This window comes from Dermacentor andersoni, chromosome 1 (genome assembly GCF_023375885.2).
Source record: "Dermacentor andersoni chromosome 1, qqDerAnde1_hic_scaffold, whole genome shotgun sequence".
Classification (NCBI taxonomy): Eukaryota; Metazoa; Arthropoda; class Arachnida; order Ixodida; family Ixodidae; genus Dermacentor; species Dermacentor andersoni.
The window spans coordinates 251,823,196-251,847,131 of record NC_092814.1 but is presented as its reverse complement, the minus strand read 5'-3'; the positions used below and the strand labels follow the sequence as shown (position 1 = coordinate 251,847,131).

At 46.9% G+C, this 23,936-nt stretch overlaps 2 protein-coding genes across 3 annotated transcripts in view; both read right to left on the bottom strand.

The window, feature by feature from the left end:
* Positions 1-2,701: 2,701 nt before the first annotated feature.
* LOC126548271 (putative nuclease HARBI1) lies at positions 2,702-5,087 on the bottom strand. Its single transcript, XM_072288481.1, has 3 exons — positions 4,506-5,087; positions 4,031-4,235; positions 2,702-3,947 (listed from the first exon to the last, which is right to left on the bottom strand). Exons 1-3 carry the CDS (start codon positions 5,085-5,087, stop codon positions 3,610-3,612), a joined length of 1,125 nt encoding a protein of 374 aa, XP_072144582.1. The 3' UTR covers positions 2,702-3,609.
* Positions 5,088-14,366: 9,279 nt separating this feature from the next.
* Positions 14,367-23,936, bottom strand: part of LOC126548450 (uncharacterized) — a 350,331-nt gene continuing 340,761 nt past the window's right edge. For both annotated transcript variants that reach the window (XM_050196636.2, XM_055063639.1), the window contains one exon: positions 14,367-20,153. In XM_050196636.2, the coding sequence (XP_050052593.1) occupies positions 19,702-20,153 (452 nt within the window). In that variant the 3' untranslated portion in view covers positions 14,367-19,701. The remainder of the gene's footprint in view (positions 20,154-23,936) is intronic.

The following is a 23,936-nucleotide window of genomic DNA, read 5'->3' as shown; positions in this document are numbered from 1 at the left end:
GCTTTTGTGTGTCGCCGTCCCAACTTTTTTGTGGTTTTGCTGCTGAAAACGTGCGGTGTTTTTGCGCAGAGAGTGTGTGTGCGTTGCGTATTTTCAACCCGCACGGACGATGGAAAAAAGGAAAACAAACTTTTCCGAAGAAGAACGCGCCGTGCTCCTGGAGCTCGTTTCACGCCATCGCAGCGTGGGCGATAACAAGAAAACGGACGCTGTATACGTCAGTCGAAAACGGGAGTCGTGGAAAAAATTTGAGGACGAGTTCAACTGCCGCCATAACGTGATGCCGCGGACGTGGGGCCAACTTAAAAAGTGTTGCGATAAACCTCAAGGACAAGTGGCGAAAGTGTAACGCACAAGACATGCGGGAGCGGTTTTCTACAGGTAAGCATTGTGTGCTGTGCAGTTGCGATGTTATTGACGCAGATCCTTTTTCTGAACATTGCATAGCAACCGCCGTGGTTGCTCAGTGGCTATGGTGTTAGGCTGGTGAGCACGAGGTCGCGGGATCGAATCCCGGCCACGGCGGCCGCATTTTGGTGGGGGCGATATGCGAAAACACCCGTGTACTTAGATTTAGGTGCACGTTAAAGAACCCCAGGTGGTCGAAATTTCCGGAGTCCTCCACTACGGCGTGCCTCATAATCAGAAAGTGGTTTTGGCACGTAAAACCCCATAATTTTTTTTTTTGAACATTGCATAGCGTTCAGCGACATAAGGCGTTGGATTAATTCGCCAAAATAAGCACATTCGGCGCCCGCGCGAACGTCTCGCAGCTTGAGGCCCGAATGTTTTTTTCTTCTTTTTTTTGTACCGTTTGGGCTACGCACTATCAGCGTCAAATGTAACTTGAACAGCGGAGCACGTGGCCCAAGCATAAGCATAAGTGAAGATATAGTGCGCGCTGTCCAGTCATCCCCATTGACAGGCGCGCACACCCGGTTTGGCCGCACTGCACTCGTCCGGGAGTCAAACGGCCAAACGCGATCGGCTCCCTCACGCCGGCCGCTCCCAGCGATACCACGCTGCGCAAGTTTTCCGATCGAAAGAATGAATGTGGCCTACAAGCGGCAAACCACACGAGCGAATGTACCTCTAACGATGACGGTGCAAAGTGCACCAGGGGAACCACTGTTAGCGTTTCATTTGACGCCGATAGCACTTATGCTGTCGGCGAACTGTGGGAAGATACTCGTCGTAAACTGCAATATTTTAGCTTCGGTTTTCTTTTAGTTTTATTTTCTCTCTTTCAAACAGAACAGAAGCGAAAATATCTCACGATCGCGCGGCGCGCAAACCGGATGTGCGCGACTGCAGATGGTGATGACTGTACGGCGCACGCTATATATGCTTGCGCCACTAGCTCCACTGTCCAAGTTTAATTTGACGCTGATAGTACAGATATGATTCAGTGCCGAAATTACGTTATTTATTTGGCTGAGTGCTGAAATAATTTGCATGTAATACAGAATGTAGTGTATGCCTTTTACATTGTATACTTTCTTTTTTTGCACCCTCGTTCAACTTATGTCGTATTTTGTGATCGTGCACAAACAACTTGCTGTTCTCTAGAAAAGAAGTTATATTCGGTACTGCAATCGCATATTAGCACTTTCTAAAACGAGTGGATTTTCCCAACTACGGCTTCAATTTGCGCGCTCTTGTTGTGTTTTTCCCTCCTTCTTTATTTGGAAAATGTATGGCATGATATGTCAAAAGGGTACCATGTAGTGATTGCATTGAAGAATGTTCTCACATTTGGCAGCATTGGTAGACAAACTACGCTTCTCAAAGAGCAGTTTGTCCCTCGGAATTTACCGCTGCTTGGCAATCGAAAAAACAATAAGCTGGAGCAGCATAAAACCAGGGACTTTCCCTTGCGGCAGAAGGTGCCAGTGCTCTGGGAACAGCTAGCACATAAGTCATGTGTGTCTCCGAATAAGCTATGGTATGGTGTACCTTGACGTTTCTTAAAGGTGCATATCTTGAACACCTGGCTGTGTTGCACACAGTCACAGTCAGCATAAAAAGCTTCAATTTATGTTTTCATATGGCTGTGTAATCATTTCATGTGCTCTTGGGATATGTTAAACCTTGTCGTCGCACAAACTGCTTTCTTGCAATTCCAGGTGGCGGTACACCCTCACCTAGCCAAGCGACCAACGAGCTGCAGCAAGTCGGAGCTATAGCGTCACATATGTCAGTTCGACTGTCAAATCCATTCAACAGCGACCGCAGCGGGCATCACGCTGTGCCAGGCGAATTGCAGTCATGCCAATCCCAGTGCACACCTGCTGTCGTTGCACTACTCTCGCAGACGCAGAACGAGTCTCTAGGTGAGGCAAATGGTATGGCTTCTTCATTTCTTTTTCCTTTTGCTGCCCACATTTCATGTCATTTACGCTAAACTGCTCTTTTACAACAAAAATTACCAAAATTTCTTGAATGGCACAGGCAATCGTGGGTACTACATAAATCATTATTACACTTTCATGCCTTATGTAACCAGGTTTTGTGCGCTTATATATTGTCACGTAGTAGTGACGGTGAAGAAAACAGTTGTGAAAGTGTGAATGACGAAACTGATTCTTTAGTGGGCGAACATGTGCCCACAAAAGCAAGTTACACTCGAAGCACAGCGATAGCGGCGAACACAGTCGGCGATCGTCGAAATCTAATCAGCGGGTCAAGCGCGTCTGCTTTTATACACGAGTCACCCAACGTTTCAGAGTAATCGCTTGTGCTGGCATGTTACTAAACAATTTGATTGGCGCATACACGCAATAATAAATTGCCTTGAGCTGTTTACGTGGTAGGTAAACAGCTCAGTAGGTCATGCAAGCACCAGTTGTCAGTGTGACCAACCAGGAGATGAGGTAAAGCTAATCGAGAAGGAAACGAAAGGCGCTGAAACCCAGCTCGAAAAGCGACTATAGTTGCGCTGTATAGTGTGTATTGCATATTCTCCCACTTACATTGGCAACCTCGTGCACTATACAACCTTAGACCATGCATAGGCACCAATGTGCTCAGAACATTGCAGAATGTTCAGTGTAGCAATGCAGCAGCCATCTTGCTATGTGGTCACAACTCTTACTGCAGGTAGTCAAGACGCGGCTGATGAGCCCGACTACTGGTCATGGGATGATGCTGGAAGGCCACCAGCAGAACCTGAAACGAATGCTGCCCCATTACCGACGACCACAGACAGCCGAGAGCTCGTTCATGGTGCAACAAGCCAGGAAGCTGCTGTAACAGAGCCAGGTGCTGCCGCAACTTCAAGCGCTCCTGTGCCAGCTGGAACAAGACGCCCTGCGACAAGCAGCTGCCAGAGACAGACGGCGGTCTCCCTTGAACTGGCTGCCCGCCTCAGTGCCATCAAGGACGACCGTGAAGAAAAAAAGAAGGAACATTTATTGAAAATGAAATTGATGCGCCTCGAGCACAAATACAAATCTTTGCACAGGCAAGCTGAACATGGACAAACTATGCAGCTTCTTCGGCTTAAAGAAGCCAACCAAAGAAGAAAAGCGGAAATTCTAAAGCTTCAGCTAGAAGCTTTGAAGAAATAGTAAACGTCTTTCTTGTTGCTGTGATTTTGTCTCATTCCATTTATGTAAAATACTGTGCGACTATGCGGTCTCTGATCCTGAAACCACTTGCTGTGTCTGGCAACGGAGGCATACCTGGTGGCGTTGGTTGAAAGGAGGAAGTGGGAGCTTGCGAAGCGGCGTTGTGTATTGCCTGGCTTTGTGCAGGAGGGGGGACAGGGTCTCTCTGCAGGTGGCCGAAGTTGTGTAGTGCAGCACAAGCTGTGATGACGATAGGAACTGATCGTGTTTTTATCTGAAGAGTCATTTGAAGGCATGGAAACCTTCGCTTCCATACTCCAAACGTCCTCTCAACACTGCAGCGACTCCTGGAGTGGCACTTGTTGTACCTAAACAAAGCAGTTTTTCAATTAAGTCATTATTTTCGAACATAATGGTTACTTCACAGGATTTTATAGTAGTGTTGAAACTCCAAATCACCTGTGCTGAAAGCTGCTTTGTCTCTCGAAAAGGGGTCATGAGATACGACCTGCAGGAGTACCCCTTGTCACCAAGTAGGATGCCAGGCACATTCCCTTCTTCGTACTGCACTCTGGCTCGACTATTATCGAAAATTCGGCTGTCATGTGTTGAGCCGGGCCAGCTGGCAACCAAATCAAAAAATTGAAGCCGAGGCCCTGCGATTGCCTGCAAAACAAGCCACATTTTCAGCTGTGTTTAAAAACGGCTAATAATACAGCGTCACACACATCCCCAGGATATTTCATTCCAAGTGCACTCTAAAGGTAAGGCACGAAATGTATAAACGCCACCTTGATATTGGAGTTAGCTAATTGCAAAATGTGTGGTCATTTGGTATATGCGAAATCGGTAGCGTTGGTTACTGCTATCGTAATCTTTAGCCCCGACAGTTTCTCTCGCAGCTCCGTACATTGTACGACAGCGTAATAAACATACCTGGACATTGATGGAGAAGTACCCCTTTCGACAGCGAAAAACCTCCGCTTCATCTCCTCCGGGACTTCTGATGGGTACATGAGTGCAGTCAATGCACCAGCTCACAGAAGGAAACCGTGCGATGGTGTAGAACTCCTCCATTACGGATGCCAAATCATTAGCATTTGGGAACTTCACGAGCTGCGGGAACAAAGTCTCGGCAATCATTTTTGACATTCGTGCAATTACTCGAGACACAGTTGCTTGAGAAACATTAACGAGGTCCCCGGTGACAACCTGAAATGTTCCGGCGCCGTAGAATCGCAGCGCGATTAGAAGCTGGAGCAGCGGCGGCATGAGGTGACCGCGATCGTTGTCTTTTGGGACCAGTGGCAGCATTTCCAACAGCCGTAGCACCACTTGCTTGGAAAAGCAGTACCGCCACGAGAATTCCGCGTCGTTGTATACTTCCGTGGGATTCTGTCGATCCTTACGCCGTGGCCGTAATGGAGACAAGTATCGGTTTGCCTCATCCTCCGTAATATTGCGCACACGTCCGGCGAAATCGGCAAAGTCGGCGAGGATGCCGTAGCAGGCGGCCATCTTGCTTGCTAGGTGAGACTAGCGAAAGTCGCACTTAAGGTTGCCAATGACCGTACTTTACTTGACCGTACTTTACTTTACGATTAAAGTTTACTTTAAGTACAAGATTTGTCTATGAAACGCGTTAAGCATCGACCGGCTACTTAAGTCATAAGTTAAGGGTAAGTTCCGTTTGTGAATACGGGCCTTAGAACGGTTGCACCCTTTGAGGTGTATATTTGTCCCACAATAATCGGCATCTGCCTTGCTTGCGTTTCCTTTCCTGAAAACTCTGCGCTCGCTACTTTCCTGTCGAGAATGCTGCGTCACGCTGATAACGCGCATGCCGTTCGTGACTGGAAAGTGCCGGGCTCGCAGCGTTGAAGAAAGGAAACGCGAGCAACACGGATGACGATTATTGGTGTGGGACAAGATACGCTCCAAAGGGTGTGAAATTTTCTAAGAGTGTAGACAAAATTACGCCTTTTTGGGTGTATGTCTGCCACACAATAATCGTCATCTGCCTTGCTTACGTTTTTCTTAAACAACGCGCCCGCAACTTTCCTGTCGGGAATGCTGTGTCATGCTGTTCGTTACTGGAAAGTACCGGGCTCGCCGCGTTAAAGAAAGGAAATGCGAACAAGACAGATGACGATTATCGTTGTGGCAAAAGGGTGTAATTTTGCTTAAGAGTGTAATCTCTACTGCGGACATGTTTACTTTTCCCCTGCTCTCGCTGAACCCAAGGGCTTCAAGGAGGCCAGTGGTGCCTAAATCGACGGCTGGGCAGACGTCTTGACATTCTAATAAAACGTGCTCCATCGTTTCCCTAGCTTTACCACAGCAAGTATATGCTTCTTCTTCCTTATAGATAGCTTTAAAGGTGCGTGTTCTAAGGCATCCTGATCTCGCTTCGAAAACTAATGATCTTCCCTTTGAGTTATAATAAATTGTCTCTTTCCTGATTTCGTTTTTTCCTCTTACATAGTTACTTATGGCAGGTTTCCTTTCCATTGCCGCCACCCATGAGATTATTTCAGCCTCTCTGACTTTCTGCTTGATGTTCTTTGTTGCTGTGTTGCTCACCCTACAGGCTGCATAGTTGTTGGTAAGCTTCCTGGTTCTTCTCCTCCACTGTGAATCAATGTTTTTCCTGTACAAATATCTCAACACTCTCCCAGCCCATTTACTTTCTTCCTTATTCCCCAGTCGTTCTTCATATTAAATTTTACTGGGAGCTTAAACTTGTCCAGCCCATATCAACCTGCACAGCTTCATTTGTAGTCTTCCCGTGAGCGCCCAATGCGAGGCGACCCACTGACCTTTGGTCCCCGTCGAGTCCTGATTGTACCCCTGATTTAAAGCAAACAACCGCATTTCCAAAAGTAAGCCCTGGAACCATTACACCTTGCCACATACCGTGGAGCACCTCGTAAGTATTGTTTCCCCGTAGCGCTCTGTGCTTCATTATGGCTGCATTTCTCTTCCCCTTTACTGTTATTGTTTGTTACTGTGTTTCCATATATATTGCCTTCGTTTATCCATATACCAAGGTATTTATCATATTTCACCCGAGGTATTTTCTGGCCATGTATTGCCACTGTCTGTTCACTATGAACATGACGTGGAAGCGCCACTTGTGTTTCAATCTTGTGCCTTCGTGACTTGTGTTAAATATCAACCCAGGCAAACTGTTATTAATTCTGGTACACACACACACATACACACATTTCTGCCGGTGTATTGCATTGGCGTTATACGCGAAGGGGCCTCCTGCAACCGACAGCGCCACCGACATCGCTAAGCGGCGCGCACACCAACCTAATTGTTCCTTGAAGAAAATGTTGAGGTGTAGTGGTCGCAGAGCTTAAACGTGCCAACAGGGTGCCTTCCCAACGCTCGCGATCTCGCCTTAATGGCCGAGATCGGAGCTGTTGGGCAAGGCCAACGTCGGTAAGCAAATAATCAAAAGAAATTATTGCACACACATTTCTGCCGGTGTATTGCATTGGCGTTATACGCGAAGGGGCCTCCTGCAACCGACAGCACCACCGACATCACTAAGCGGCGCAATAATCGTCATCTGCCTTGTCCGCATTTCCTTTCTTTAACGCGGCGAGCCCGGTATATTTCAAAGTCACGAACGGCGTGCCCGTTATCAGAAGCACTATTCTCGACACGTATGGCGGCTGCACGGCCGCCATTATACGCCATGTTTACTCTCTGATTGGCTGTCGAGAAGTCACGTGCTTTGAAATTTGTGCAGGGAAGGGGAAGTTTTGCAAAATGCAATTGCGTTTTCATCAAGATGACGAAACGTGACGTCGAGCTGCAAATGTTATGGATGAATACATTTTTTTGGCTCCTTGGCAGCTATATTGCGACGTTAGCGCTTCAAAAAGAATGTGAGCGGTAGCACACAGACGCCAGTGCAATGCATCTGCAATTTCGCGAATATGTGGTGACGATCCAAGATATGCGCCATGCCAGCTTGCTGATTGGCTGAAGGAATATCCCGTGAGAAGCGTCACAGGAATGACTGTTTCGTAAACGTCATTTTGACTATGCGTGACGTTGCGCAGGGCCGCCATTGCTGAGATTTTCTGCCATAATTTTTGGTGCGACGAGCCGCGCGAATTATGCTAATGAGCAGCCATATGCAATGGAAGCCTAGAGGAATGCGTATCACCACATTTTCCCTGTCGCTTGGCGCCATCAAAATCTTTTGTTCATAACGGTTGCTTATAGTATTTGCATCGCTCTCGGGTGGTTTTGGCATTTGTGTTTCGGGCCATCATTTTTCATAAGAACGCGTTTACACGAAATAATATTGGTTGAACATAGCAAACTTTCGGCAATGTTGTCCACTTTTCAATGCTTCATTTGTATTGTAACCAAGATTAATGCCTTTTCGCACAAAGGTTATGACAACGGCGTCTTTATAATTTATAAAAAGAAATGTACGCAAGGCGGCGCCTTGAAGTTTACTCCCGCAGTGCGAGTAACCAGCGAAATGAACAAGAGAAGGCAGCGCCGTCGCTTGCGTCGCGCTATAGTGGATATCTCTGGCGCCCGCAACGCTATTGGTTATATTTGGCCGTTCCTCAGCCACCCGAGTTGGGCCGAGTCAGTTGCGTTTCACGAGATAGCATCACCTCTGGTAGGTCGCGTATGTTGTCTCAAGGAAGAAAAGCGCGTTGGCGCCAACATACGATGACTCATTCAATTTCCCGGGGACACGCATCGTAGCTATTGAAGCAGACGACGGCTTGTACGCAGCAGACGACGGAAGCGAGAAGCGTTTTCGACGGAATAATCATGCGCTTTCAGCTAGCTGCTTTTTTTTTTCTGCGGAGGAAAATTGCTTTGCTTTACCGAGAACCTTACGTTCAGCGCCTTCATTTCAGTTTCTTAGGCAAATCGTCAAGTTGGCGCCATGTTACGAAAGCAAAATGCATGGGGCCATCAGCGCCATTTTATTCGCGTCGCGTTACGTCACGCATCGAAGAAAATGGCGGAATGTCCAGAATAGCGGCCCAGCATGACAGAGCATTCTCGACAGGAAAGTGGCGAGCGCAGCCTTTTCAAGGAAGGAAACGCAAGCAGCACAGATGACGATTATTGTTGTGTGGCAAATATATACCCAAAAGGGTGTAGCTTTGTTTAAGAGTGTACCGGCCTCGCAGCGTTAAAGAACGTAAATGCGGGCAAGACAGATAATGATTATTGTTGTGTGGCAAATATACACCCCAAAGCGTGCAACTTTTTTTAGAATGTACACGTTCAAGAACCATGCGTTAACTATTATCTCGAGGGCGTTCTCGCGTGTGAGCAGGCACGTAATAACAATGCGGCGTCGCGGGAGCGAATGAAATTCGGCGTGGCAATATAGTATATCCCTATCCAGCTTTTCTTCCTCCTTATTGTATGTTTCTCCTATTGCTTCCACTGAAAAGGTCGATCGATTTGTTGCGTGACTTTACTGTGCTACTGCGCTGAGTTAGTTTTGAAATTTTTTACAGCTTTTTAACACGTTCACCATTTCGCAATGTGGTCAACTCCGTTTATATCAGGAATTTGGGGCCTCAAAGAGGCGCGACGTAATGCAAACGCATTTCTCTCGCATTTACGGCTAAATAGCCACTGAATGTTTATTAATACTGTCCAATCTTGAAAAATTGTACTGCGGGAACAGAAACATGCACTATCTGGTTACACTGCCGTTTCTTGAAGTGTTCTTAAAACAGCGCTATGGACTAAGAAAAAAAAGTACACAAACGACAGGACGGGTGCTGGTGCCGTTTGAGTACTTTTCATCCTTGTTCATAGGGCTGTTTTAAGAACACTTCAAGATGAAACAACTCGCTCAAATCAAGGTAGTGTTGTCGTTTCTAGTTCAGTCTACTATATACGAAGCGTAAGCACTGCCAACATGCATACTGGGGCACCTCCTGCAGGTGTGAAGGCGAATCAAAGCCCCTTGGTAAACATCTCGGGGCAATTTCAGTTTTTCTTTCGCAAGTGTTCTTTGTCATTGGCCGGCCACCTTCACTAGCACTATGTCCGGCATCAGGATTGGCTGGTATTGGCTCTTACGACCAATCCGTACCAAAAGACCATAAGAGCGATTTCTGAATGTGGGCTCTGAACACTGTGCTTTTTTTGCGCTGCAACGCAGGATGAAAAAATTGGAGGACGCTTAAGCTTCGCCTTCGAGTGGAACGCGACAGCGTTCCTGTCGACCCGCCAAGGGGTGTAAGACAATGCACTACGGCGCAGCGATCACTCCCACCAATCACGTGGTGAGCGTCGAGCAACGCAGCGTTCGGCGCGGCAACGAAACGTGCGCCTGAGCAAGCGGAACGAACCAAAGAACTCGGTGTCTCGGAACGTCGTGATCGGCGTGGACAGCCGGGCGGCGACGCGCCTCGCACCGGTCCCCGCACAGCCCCAATGCGCGTGTGGCGCGCCACCTGTCGGGGCAGCGCCCGTACATTGCGAGAAGGGGTCTTCTGTGTTTGCCGCAAGACGGCTATGCGTGTGCGGAAAGCGCAGAAGAAATGTAGCGGAAACGTACTTCGCTACGCGTTTAACTGCGACGTCTGTAATTTACATGCTCATAATTACCGATATACACAGCAGTATAACTTTCTACGGCACGTTTGTAAGGCAACACCGCATTCACTAGAGGCATTTTTGTCCCACTTTGAACGATCGAACTCATGGCTGAGTGGTAGCGTCTCCGTCTCACACTCCGGAGTCCCTGGTTCGATTCCCACCCAGCCCATTTTGAAAGTTGTTTTTATTTATGAATTGCCGTCTGGGATTTTTCGCTCACGGCCAACGCCACCGACACCGACGACACCGGCTTTTATGCGACACGAGCTCCTTAACGCTGTCGCGTTAAAACGCCCGAGCGACCAGTGTAGTTTACACGGTCAGCCACTTGGGAACAGCTGTTTAATGTTGCCGCTGCGCAATAGGGCCTGGCTACAGTTAAGGATGCATACTGCATGGAAAAAATGGGAATTAAATTTGGGCCTTTCTGTTTGTCTTCAGCCTAATTAAGTATATAAGGCCAACCTCCATGGAGCGAGCTTTCGCGGCCAATTTCCCGTGACGAAACCTCCAGCACGAAGCGCGGCCGCGTGTTCGTCACACCACATTCCGCGCAACCAATAGCGGTTGTACGCCGCCGAACGTGCGGTCGACGCAGCCGCGAGGAGTCATTGTGGCCTGCTGAGCTAGACTACAAAAGCTACGTCGGCGAATGAATGCAGAAGGTAAAAATGCGGCTAAACCAATGTTTTTTAGGCGCGCAATACGGCAACTGACTTGAAAAAGTGCGTAAATCAGTGTTCGCTGTTAGACTGGACCTATTTAGGTTGCTACTTTTTTTCATACGCGACATGTCGCTATTTAGCCGATACTATTTCTCGTCTGTGACCCTGTGTTTGTTTACGGGTCGCTCCGCGTTCGCGCACCAGCTGAGTTTTTCTCCGATCTGCGTTCGCCTTCGAGCCTGCCCTGCAATCGAGGAAACACGGAAAGCTATTTATGTTACGACGGACATTGCAATCGTAGCCAAGCGTCACCAACAGTATCCGGTATTCAGCGTCGACTGCTGCAAGTTCGTCGCTTTCTTGCTCCACGGAGATTGGCCTTCGGGCACCCCTTCCTGCGTTGAGTACCGGCAAGCCTCGGCGTCCCTCAGAACCGAGCGAACGAGCACAGCGAAGGATGAATGAGCGAACGTGGAGCGTAGCGGGTGATTAAAGATGGCGATAGCAAAGAGAGCGCGAAGAAGAAGGCGGAGGAGGAGGGTATGCTGAAAGTATAGCGCCGCGCAACACCGGTTCTGCGGCGACGATGACTACGAGGTGGCGGCAAACTAGTGCACGTCAGACGAATGGAAACTAAGCGCTGCATGAGCGGAGGTCTGCCTGCGGCGGCTCCTGTGAATCGCGCCCCACGCGTCACCGACACGCTGCCTCTCGCGATCTCCCTATTAACGAGGCAGACGCGCCACACTTTGCTCCGTTTTCAACGTGCCGCACGAGACAGATGGTCCGTGCTAGCCAATATATCGCGAAATGAAATCTCGTATAGAGCTGCGCTCAAATTTCGCATTAGGGAGTGTCGTAATCACCGGTGAATTTTTTTCTCTTTAAAGTAATAAATAGCGCCTGAGAGGGCTAATACCTGCTGTTGCATTAACTAATGAGTAGATATTTAAATCGAATTCTTTTTCGTCTTAAAGCGCAAACACCTTCGTTGCGAGTTTGAATCGCCCATGGCGTTTCGCGCACAAGAAACGAATTCCTTGTTCTTCGGTCAGCTGCGATTTAATTTCTGCGTGCAGTCACCGTTTTTGATGAACTTGCTCCTTTTTGTACTATCAGTAGCCCACCCTATCTTCAGGTTTTTGGTATTTAAATATTTCTCGAAATCGCATTTTAGGTTGAAATTTAACTCGTTCCCTCATGCTAATAAGTTAAATGTTTCTTACGTTGTCGCCGAAATAGATCTCGTCTCGGAACATCACTGCAATGACTCCGCCTACAACATAACCGCAGTACCACTTCACAGACAGCGCAGCATTTCTTGAAAGTCTCAAGCTTCAATAAAAAGTGAGGGATAGCCTTCAGGTTTAACCAACCGACCCTAGAAAAATTTCCAAAAATTTTCTTGATCATTTCTTTCGCGGCTTATAAAGATCAGTTTCTGACAACGCAAATGAAAATGTTCCTTCTCGGGCGCGTTACCGTCGGCGCTGAAGCTGCCGAGAGAGAGAGAGAGAGAAGGAAAGGAAGGACAGGCAAGGAGGTTAACCACACGCCCGTCAGGTTTGCTACCGTGCAATGGGGAAGGGAATGATGTGAAAAGAGAAAAAATGAAAGAGAGCGAGATCCCTAGTCGCACGCACACTTAAAGCAGTCCACCAAGGGCCCTATAACGTAAAACTATTCCAATATGTTTTTATTCCAATATCCTGACGTCAACTTTGCGTAATCGCCGACGCAAGCATCGGGCGGTGACCCACAGGGTTGTCTGAACAGACCAATCAAACACTCTCGTCGTTCATAGGAAGTCACTTTCGTTTGCTTGAAAACCGGATAACATTGCCTACACTGAGCGGCTTGTCTTATCTAATTGGCTGACAAGAGGCGAGGAGCACGCTCAAGTGGAGATTCGATGGGGCCGAGCCAATGCACTGAAAATTGATAACCGGATGAAGAGGGTGGTGCCAGTGTCAGCGATTGGTGCGCTTTCCCTTACTTAGCTTGCGGTGGCTGGTCGAAAATCGTGGCGCCATGCAACGGAAGCTTATGACGCCAAAACGGATCCTCAGCAAAGAAGAGCTGGGAGAACGAGGTCGTAAACGTGCCGAAAGTGCTCGAAAACGTTACACGGCCACACAAAAAGATTTATTATACGCAAATAAACTCATGCTCTCCGGCAGGCGCGAGTAGCCAGTGTCTGAGCGATCGGTGGCAGCCATATTTTATTCCTTTCAGAACGGGGCAGCCAGTGGCTATTCAGATGAAAATTCAGCTTTGTTCGGTATATTAATGTATCTTTAACGCGTACACATCACTTTGACGCGGTGAGTTTTCGCGGTTTTGTGACGTCGCGTGACAGGCAGGTGAAGTGGGTGCAGCCCTAAAACGTTTGACCCATAGCCGAGGGATAATGGCGAAAGACGTCGAATCAGAAATCACTATTTTTCTTTTGTTTCTAGGCCTTCGCGCCATCCCTTAATACATTTTTTCATCATCATCTTTTGTTTGGTCCAATGATGCATAATCACTGTGCACACATCATATCAAACGGGGAGCTATCGCGGTTTTCGTGACGTCGCATGACAAACAGGCGAAGTGGGGGTGGTCCAAAAAAGTGTTTGACCCATCGCCGAGTGCTGATTGCAGGATAGGAATAGAAAAGTTTGGAATTGCTTTACGTTATAGCGCCCCAAGTGTACAAATGGTAAGTGCTTAGCATAAGTACCAGGCTACCAGAAACACCGTCAGTACACATAACCTCCCCTAAGGGATGTTTTTTTTTTTATAAAGACAAAAGTGCAGGCCAAGACTAAATGGAAGGACGCAAATATCCATCTAACCTACTGAAGCCCCCTTTTCTTTCTCCCTCTCTTTTTTTCATTTTGTGCGAGTTCATTTGTCTAACAGAGGTACTCAGTATACCTGCTTTTGTTACTGCTTCGCCACTTGTATGACACTTGTTGAAGCCAGTTTTGAGTCGATGTACTTAGTTTCACTGTCGGCGTATTTTTACGTGATGGTTGCCGTGCGCCTCAGGATAATGCTTCCTTAAGACCCTTGCTTATGTATTGGTCGTAATTACAGCCATTTCCTAATGGGAAATCCAAGTGCTACGGGTGCCGCAACATTTTGCGCTTACTTGGAATACAACGCATCTGACAGAAAAGTGAATCGCAGTAAATGTTTTTACGCATTCACAGAACCGGGCGTGATACTCCAAGTTTCGGTTGGGAACTTACGGCAGATTCGTGGATTCGACGTTCTCAACGTACTGTGCGCAGTTTTGCGCTCTTAAAACCGCTTCAGATATTTCTTGCTGCTCCAGGCTGCGCTTCTCCCAGTTCACTGCAGCAAGTCAGCTGTCAACGTGTTTTTCTGAGGCGCAGCGTCAATCACGCCGGAAACCAACGCTCGGAAACTTCTCAAGCCAGGGACGATGTGCACTTATTGCGTCACAGTACTAATTCAGATATCGGTCATGCGATGGAGATAAAAGATTTAAACAGACAGCAAAGAGTACTTGTACAACCGTATTTTATTTGACTTCTCGTGGGCGTATACCTATACATTCTTCACATCTATACGCTGTGACGCTCGAGAAACGGCAAATAGTACAGCAGGCTGCAGACAGCATAGTAAAAAAGAATATAAACGCGACTTGGACAAAAAGCTAAACAACAGGTGTTGAAATAATAAACACCGACGTGTACTAACGGACACAAACTAGCGTTATGGGCAACAAGCTGGAAGGTTGACCTTCGTATAGTTCACATAGGGCAGTATAACTAGCCTTTGTAACTAATACGCTTCCTTTGAGCCATTGCTCTAAAGAAGCAGACGCATGTCGTACTGTTCAATGCGAGCAAGCACCCGTGACTGACTAGTGACCCAAAGTGTGTATTCGCATTTTTAACGCTGGGTCAGCGCACCTTGATAGTTAGACCTGCAAATAATTGACTACTGCCATCATTGACCTTGTGCACCTGTCATTTTCCATCTTAATCTTGGTTCTATCGCGAAAGAACCATGTTCTTCGTTTCACATTGTCAAGAGCAAAGATTCGGAGTGAAGTACTCGATAATATAACATCTGTTGCAGCAGAATTTCTTGTTTTCATTTCTTGTCTTGCTGTAATTTCTCCGAGTCGTATGATATACTTCTACAGCCATACAGTGATATTAAGAAACAATTCTGCACAAGTGCTTTGATTTATGTGCCGTCCTTGTCGAAAGTACATGGGTTGTTGCCCCCGTGATTGAAATCCATAACGGAGCCGCTAAGTGAAACTTGTGTAGCGTACCCAACACTGCAACGCTACAGGAGCTGCGGGAACCAGATGAACCCTTCTATCTATCGTCTACTGCACAGCATTTTAAGTGCTTGCGTTAAGTGCGGGAAATGGATAAGGAGTAGGTAGTTTTGAGCAGAAACAAAGAGTTGAGCCCGTGTCCAGGCTTAATGAGAGAAAAGCAATTATTTGCTACCGTGGCGAATTCAAGAAGATTATACTGTGAAGAGCTACTGAACAGTGAACTCCAAATTCCACAAGAAAGCCCTACTCAAAGTGGCGACACGCTGCAGTAGGAGGCAGAAGAAAAGTTCAGATAAGAGTTTAACAAATAAATAAAGATAGAAAGAAATAAACAAGAGGAAGAGCCGTGCGTGGTGCAAAGCTAAATAATGCACTATACTTGTACATCGACTCAGATAGTTTTCTCGCATGCATATTCTTTTCTACCTTTTCTGTTCACATATACGTATGTATTTACAGCTCTAAACATCACGGATCGAAGACAACTCTCAGTTCTTTAACGTACTGCCTTTAGACGTGTTAACTTTGTATCTTTTTGTTTTACTGCTTTATGCTGTTTACTTAATTTATTTGTACGGCACTGGTTTCCTTGTTTTGCGTGGTAAATTATTCTAGTTCACGATTTTATGAATACGTAATCACGACTAAAGGGGCTACTGCTCGGGATCAATGCATAAACCTGGAATGAAGCTTGGTGACCAATGGTGTCTGCTGGCAGCAAGCATTGATCCAAGACTGACCTGACCTCTCTATGTTGTTCTTATTTTAAATTTGAGCAGGAGCACTAGAATCCAAGTAGTTTAGAACAGGTAGGTTGGTTTTAGAATACCGAGTCTAATATAGTGTCCTAACCGCATCCGCAGCGTCGTTAAAATCCGGAGAGCTTGTTAGGTTCTAGCTGTGTATAAGCATCTCCCATATAACTTCGGAAGTCCAAAAGTGCCATCTTCCTTTCAAAGAAGCAACAAACATAACTAAGCCATTTCGTGCCATGGCCTTGGAATGCGTCTTAGCCCGTAAGATTATGTGCAGTAGTTGCATTTTGTGAAAAAAAAATATATATATCTATAACGTGTTAGGCTTCGTGACTAAGATCCGTAGCGCGCGCACGCACGCACGTACGTACGCACGCACGCACGCACGCACAAATGAAGCAGCACGGAAGCTTGGTGGGGTGAAAAAATTACGAAAGTTATTATACGCGCACATTAAGTCTTGGTTTGGCGATTATTCTGACTAGTTACCCGACAATGTTATTGTTAGTGTATGTGGGTCATAGCTGAATGCTGTTGTAGGTGCGCGAAGCTTAGGCTTAGAATAAGAATGAAATGACATTGCTGTATTTGGATAACCAGATGCATGACAAGTAAACCAGCATTGCGAAGCTTAGCGGGTAGTCATATAGCAGGCGGAATGTGCAGTCATTTCGGGCTTCCTACGACAAAAGTAAGTAACGCAAGCACGTGAGTTCTTGCGCCGCTTTGTGGATGGTGAATTGAACACGACAGGGCTGAACAGACTCTCTTATAAGCGTAACAGAAAGCAAAGCTGTTACGCTCAGGAACATCATTGTAATACTAGAGGTGTTTAAAAGCTGTGAAAGCATAACCTCAAAGAGACAGCTTGAATTGGGGCCTAAAATGACACTGCGCAAGTAAGTATTCTATAAGACTTCTTACGATAAGATGCATCTTGTGTGCATTCAAATGAAAAAAAAAAAAATCTTTCTGTAGTTGAGCTCAACAGGTGTGTGCATTCAAAAAGCGCTCTTTGAACGCTTCGGAAGAACAAAGCGCAAGCTGTATTTAGGTACATTTAACATTTAGTCTACAAGCAAACATAATTCGAGAGCCACTTAATCAGCCCGCTTAACCCCCGTTCATTGCTGGCATCCCCAGTTGCATTTTATAACTTCAAACTATGTCGCTGAACGCGGTAGACGATACAAGTTTAGTTATACTAAACTTAGTTATAATAGGTAAGTTATAATAGTTATAACTTACCTAAGTTATAACTAAGTTATAATATTATAACTTAGTTATAATAGGTAAGTTATAATAGGTAAGTTAATACTGCTTAGTTATAATAGGTAAGTATTTCTTGCAAGTCAGCAACGTGGCACGACTTTTAATACCCACGTTACCAGGACATTTTCAACTGCGCGATCGTTCAGCTGAACGGATTCTAACGGCTGTTATAAGGCGTATTCGGCGTTCAATTCTGTTATGCGCTTCCGATCACGTGATCACACTTTTAAATCATGTTCAAAAAAAATGTTTATATCTGCTTGCGCTATATTATTCTGATAACAAATGACACCAACATAAGAGTTTTCTGATAGAGAAGTCGCTTTATGCGTACGCTTTTTGGGAGAATAAACTTGTGACGCCGCACTCGCAACACTGGAGACAGTTGACATCTTGACAGTTGACTTGCCTTGACTGCGTTCGTGTAGGAAGGAAAAAGACTAGAAGAAAGCGCCATGCGACAGTTTTGAAGCGCAGTCATGAAAGAATATAAAGGAAAGTGTCACGGCAAGGAGGCCCCCACCACGTGATAGGCAAGCGGTAATTTATAGTCGCCGGGCACCCGGAGAGTACGGAGTAAAGAAAAGCAGGTGGCGAGGGCTGATTATGACGAGGGCGTTAACACGTTTCCTTGTTCCAGTTGGCGCGAGATTGCAAGTGCGTACAGCGCGAGCTGACGAAAACAAAGCTCTCCGTCGTGTCTCGTTCTATGCTCTGGCTGCGTCTGCTCGCGCTGCGTGTACTTGCGACGAGAGACTCGCTAAGAGCTACCACGTACCAAACAATGCCTTAAAAGGACCGACAACCAAGGAAAGCCTATTGTCCAAGGGTCAACATGCAGGTTCCGAAGGAAAGGACGGGCGGCGTCAAAGGAGGTTGGCCTGCCGAGGCCAGCTGCCTAACGTCATGCTCCCTGCTAGTCCTTTTCCTTCCTCCGTGTTGTTCTCAGTTTGTCAACTGTTGTTCTGATGCCGACGGCAGTTGGAGCCTGCCATGTAACACCTCTCAACTTCAACTGATCCCAAACACCGCTTGGGTCAACGGCCGTTGATAGAGCCCTTGTAATATGGCTATAAAGATCTTTGCGCCTTGGCGCTTCTATTGCAATACTGCTTCACTGCAGTAATCGATGCGAATATTTGCGTTCAGTCATTTGCAGGTTTGCCACTATCATCGCAAACACAGCGTCGATCGCCCAGACCGGCACTCTAACATCATCGTCGCATAAGCGCAAGCAAACATTGTCCTTTCAACTTGCTTTCCCTAGCTTGCGACATGACATCGTCAAAGCTATTGCTCGTGCAACAACGTTGCAAAATCATATACTTGTATTTTGTGGAAACATGAATGATAAAGAAAAACAAAGCCCAGAAAAATTATTCGAGTTTGTCACGTCAATAAAAATGGAATAATTCACACTCTCTTATATGCACGGTCATACATACACATATACACACGTTTATTAGAGATCCACAAGAGCACCACTATAGAACTATATGGAAGTTCGCGTTCAACGCCACATACTATAGGAAGGTAACGAACGCCACACCTCGCAGCCTGTACATGTGAATACTGGAATTTTTTTCATATATCTACAGAAGTGAATGACCCTCTTATAACTTGAAAAGAATGAACTCTCGACGTAAATGTGATGACTTATCTACAAAATTAGTACGTCGTAATGACAGGCTCTCTAACACAAGCATGCAGATCGCGCAGAAAACAATGATCTGCCTAAATTGTTACCTGTTGTCAAGACTACCATATCTACAAGACTAGCGACAACATGTCGTGACTGAGGTTTTCTATTTTGTAACGAATAATTTGGTTTAATGAATGCCCAATAAAGGCTTCGTGGTGTACCGCTTCTCGCGGCACCATGAAATGCGTAATGTTTCAGGATAGAAACTTCCTGCGACTTTTTCGCAGGCGCCACAGCGTATGTGTACATGCAACCTGATATGCCATGAAAAGACTCCATCTATCGAAGTTTCTTCTGAACACACCACAGAAAAAATGGTTGGTGAAAGCAACCGCCGCCAAGCTTCTAGTAGAATAATTTACAATACATTAAAGTTGAGACTCAGGCCAGTATTTGAGGGACGTTTATATTATAGTCATGCCATGCCCACGACGTTAATGAGTGACAAATGACATTTAAGGGTGTACGCACTTACAGAGTACTCAAAGCTTGATGTATGTTTATCCCTGGCTAAAGTTTTAGACATTTCTGGCCACTGACTCGTCGCATGTTACATATGCTGCCGACGACCGGCGTTTAATCGGTCTCCGCTGCGCTACTCGTGATATTTGAACACTCCCTCTGGAAAAGCCTGGACCCTTCGCAGCAGGTGTCACTAAACCGACTCCACCCATATTGGGTTCTTGGCGCTAATGTTCTCTCTGTCCCGTACAGCGTAGCTGTTTTGGGCTGCGAGCCCGAAGCAAAGCTGATGAAGGCGGCTAAAGCCCTAACCATGGCACGGTACTCGAACGCTGGGACGACTAGACTGTTATGACGCAGCTGGGCTTGACTTGGTGGCGCTTCCTCTGGCGCCCTGTCCTTGTACAGGAGATGGTGGAGGTGCGCTGCGCGCCGCCTTGGGAAGTGTAAAGTGTATCGGCGCATGGTGATGTGTTCGCTGGTGGCAGGTGTGCAGCACCGCGCCGCACACGCCTTCCTCGTGCATCTCGTGGCGGATGGCCGACCTGTCGATGGCGTTGTATTCCTTGGCTGAGCGCGGCTTGAGGCCGCACGACACTGGGCACGGCCTCCCGGCCGCAATGTCCTCGCATCGCAGATACTCGGAGCCGCTGCCGTTGCTGCCGCTGCTACAGAGTGACAGCGTCTCGATGTAGTCGCTGTCTGAGGAGGTAGTACTGCTTTCAGAGGACCCTTTCAGGCCAGCCGCGTACCGCTCACCAGGGAGTCCGAACGCCCCTTGCTGCGGGCATCGCGCGAATGCTGCGCCAGTCAAAGGAAAAGAGCCACCATTTGAGCAAAGGCTGGCCTCCCAAGTATGCTGAAGTGAGGAGCAGTGAATCGAGCGCGATGCGCCTACTCGCAAGCACGATGACTCCGTGGTCATCTTCTAAGTAAAAAGTGGTGGCAAGAATTTTTGTTGTCGTTTGCACTACCAATAACTCCATTCCTACAAATTACGAATCACTCGACCATCTTGGTGTTTGTGTGATATCACTCAAGCTCCACGTGACGCTTTGTCACCTGCTTGTGGCAGTTATCAGAAGGGTATGACTAGGAAGGCAGAGTTAAATTGGGTCCAACCGGAAAGGTTGGAAGCCGTACTCCAATGGCTACTTCATTTCACTTACATGTAAAATACGAATTTGCTTAAAGAAATGAGGAAATTAACATGAAAAAAAGTTAATGAGGCAGAAATAATGAAAAACAACACTGCTTCATAATTAATAGAGAGGAGGTGCGAGTTTTTAAAGACGACCTCGGAACAACTAGAAATTTGGTCTTCGTATACTGAGATAATTTTGCTTGTATTAAATTGTATACATTTTGATGCCAGTAGAGAAAACTCGATGTGATTTGAAACAAGTTCAGGTACCAGTAGAAAAGTTGCAGCTAATAAACGGAGCCTGCACAGCCAACCATCACAATTGTGTAAAAGGTCATGTCTGCTGCGGCGGCACGAAGAAACAACAAATGTAACACGTTCACAAAGCGTGGTGCAAATGCAATGTTGCGGCCAGGCACCATCAGGCACAGCTGACACATTATGTGAATTACGACTTGGACTGATTGATACGGCATTTTTGGAAACGAAACTAGTTCCACTTACAAAAATCCTAGGATACCTAAGCACTTCGTATGAAGGTTACTGGTTTGGGCTAGTTCACAATTAATGATCAATGTTTGTGCTCGTGTCTGTCGTTCCCCAGTCCTCGTTTCAAGTGGTGCGCAAATAACATTGATCACTTCTTATGAGTTGTGAATGCGAAAGCGTCCGACTGAACGCCGCTGAGCGGTCCTTCTACTTATGGACACCTCACGGGCAAGCGAGCACGTTTAGGCAATTGGCCAACGCCTCCCAGATAGCACGAGGACGGAGCACTTCGATCCGTGACGTCATGCTATCTTGCCCGACTGCCATAGAATCTAATGGGGACGCTCCCGAGTAAGCCGCGGTGATTTAAACATCACCGCTTTCGTCACATCAGGCTTGGCAATGGAAATTTCGGTACAAGTAGAGTGATGTAAAGCAGAGTGCACAGGCCTGCTATTTAGGAGGGACTGGTTTAGCCCTGTGGGTAAGACACTCGACTTCCGAGCGTGGGGTCATAGGTTCGGAACTCCTTACCACCAACTGTCTTCCGTTCTGATTTATTGTTTGTTTAATACATTAATTTCTTAACAGCTATTACCGAGGCGAAGTTAGAACGCAGGCGAGAGCTCGCGCGGACAAGGAACGCGTGGATAACACTGGCTTCCGAGAGCGAGAGTGACGTGGCGATGCCCTATCCACTCACCTGGCGCGGCAGCACATGTTCCCCTTTCGCCCGCTCTGCTCCGTCGAGGCGCGCACGTGACGTGGCGTCGCAGCCAATGGGAATGTAGGTGCCGTGTCGTTGCTACAGACGCCGGCTTTTTCGCTCAGTCGGCCATTTGATGCTTTCGCATCGAAACTGACACATATATTTCGATTGCCGCAGTGGCCGTAAGTCATGATTTTGCTCCCCCCAGTAGCTCAGTGTCTATGGCGTTCTGCTGTGGATCACGAAGTCGCGGTTTCGATTTCCGGAAGCGGCGGTCGCGTTTCGATGGCGGCGAAATGGAATAAAGCACGTAAACAACAGGCAGTCAAAATTAATTCGGAGCCCACCATTACGGCATCCATCGTAACCTACTATGCCTCTGCCGGGACGTTAAGTACCACATGTTAATTTTAAGCCACGATATTCCTTTGGCCTTGAGTGTCAGGTCGGCTTTTTGAATCTCTTGACGTCACATGAAAATAGAGAATACATGATCAGAGAACAATTTTACATAAGTGTAACGAGTGAACATGCTATAGTAAAGCAAGTATACACATAAGGGTAACTTACACAAACAAGTAGGTAAGTCACGGGAAGCCAATTCAGCGTCTAAAGGAGGCAAGTAGTAACGCCTAGGTAGGAGGGTGATATGCATTTAACTACTGCTGATCCGAATTCCATTTACGAAAGAAGTGTCACAAAATGCTACCATACTTTCCTTTCGACAGACCGGAAGAGAAAAAAAACTCGGTATTTTGAATCTTAAATGCCGAACATCCGATAATACGAAGGAAAGCGGTTAACAAATCGAATGACGGGAATTGGCCAATGCAGAAAGGAAACTGCCAATGAGTTTCGCTCGTCGCGATCGTCCTTGTTGTATATAGCGTCAGCACGAAGAATAAGTGAATGTCTACGCTGGGTAAAGTGTAGGAACCACTGACCAAAGATGACAACGCTAATGTCACCCATGTGAAGCCACTAGTCGCGTTTCCGGACTACCGCAACGGTACCACTGAAAACGTTCAGGAGTCACTGGCACTTCTAATAGAACAGGCCTTGGCTCACAATGAAAGGTGCGTGTTGGTTATGCAAGATTGTCTGCACATCGCTCATTTGCCACCATGGGTAGACACAGCTATACCTGAAGGTGGAATTATTAACGCAAGCTGACTGTGCTTCAGCAGTGATCACATACATTTGTGCGACACAGCAGCTGTATTGAAAATGAGTTTCCTCGCAAAAGTACACTCCGACGTGGGTGCACGACCCCCTAAGCTTTTTCGTTGGGCCAGCATGTATTGAAACATTTTGTGAAGGACTACAGCAGTACCGCGTATCCTGTTAATATTTCAAATGTAGCACTCGTACAGCTTCCGGATTTTTAATAATATCGCGCAAGCGGCGCCCGCATGGAACGTCAGCGCCTTATAACGGCTAGAGGCGGCAAGATCGGCAACAGTAAGCACAAGCACACAAAGCACTCTCCGGTGCGCGTGTCATCTGCTACCCGCCGTTCACTTCCGTAGTGCAGACGACATGCCTTTATCTGTGAGGTCCCATCGTCGACAGACAATACCTCGTATGTCCTCATAAATTCCCTTTATTATGCGTGGGTGTAGCACGCGTGGGTGTAGCAATACGAAAGCAAAATAGAAAGCGCATCGAAGATGACATGCCTTTGTCATGTACGTATTCTGCTTCACACCCTGTATTTTGTAAACAGACATGACTTGACAAGAACTTTGAGTCCTGAGGGACTGAGATCTTCGGGAGCCAAAACCGAAGGCTCTCGAAGATCAAGTCGGTGGCTCCGCCCACGATTGGGACCGAGAGATGAAGTTCCACCGCATTGTCGTGGGCCCTCTGGACAGCCTGGATTTGAATGTGGAGATTGCTGCTCTTGAGAGAGTTCTGCCATTGTTCTTTCGTGATGGGTGGAGAGGCGTTAAGCGCTGGGCACAGCCAGAGCATGCGGTCAAAAGAGCATGAGTCATGACCACATTTGGGGCACGACTGTGAGTGGTCTGGATCTATCCTGTTAAAGGACCGAGGAGTGCGATACCAACGGGTTTGCAGGAGTCTGAGTGTGCTAGCCTGAAGTTTGTTCAATTTGGGGTGAGGGGGTGGCAATGTCCTCCTGCCATCTCGATAATGGGAAACAATTTCGTGGAAAGCACATAATGGATCTTTGTGAATGTTGACCTCGGTCCAAGCCTGGCTACCCGCGACAGCGCGGTAC

Bases quoted from the DNA above. Each gene is read 5' to 3' on its own strand.
- LOC126548271 (XM_072288481.1), bottom strand. From the start codon at position 5,087: ATGGCCGCCTGCTACGGCATCCTCGCCGACTTTGCCGATTTCGCCGGA. The intron at 4,236-4,505 runs GTATGTTTATTA...CTTGTTTTGCAG, and splicing joins ACTTCTCCATCAATGTCCAG to GCAATCGCAGGGCCTCGGCT. The intron at 3,948-4,030 runs AGGTGATTTGGA...ATTGAAAAACTG, and splicing joins GACAAAGCAGCTTTCAGCAC to CTTTGTTTAGGTACAACAAG.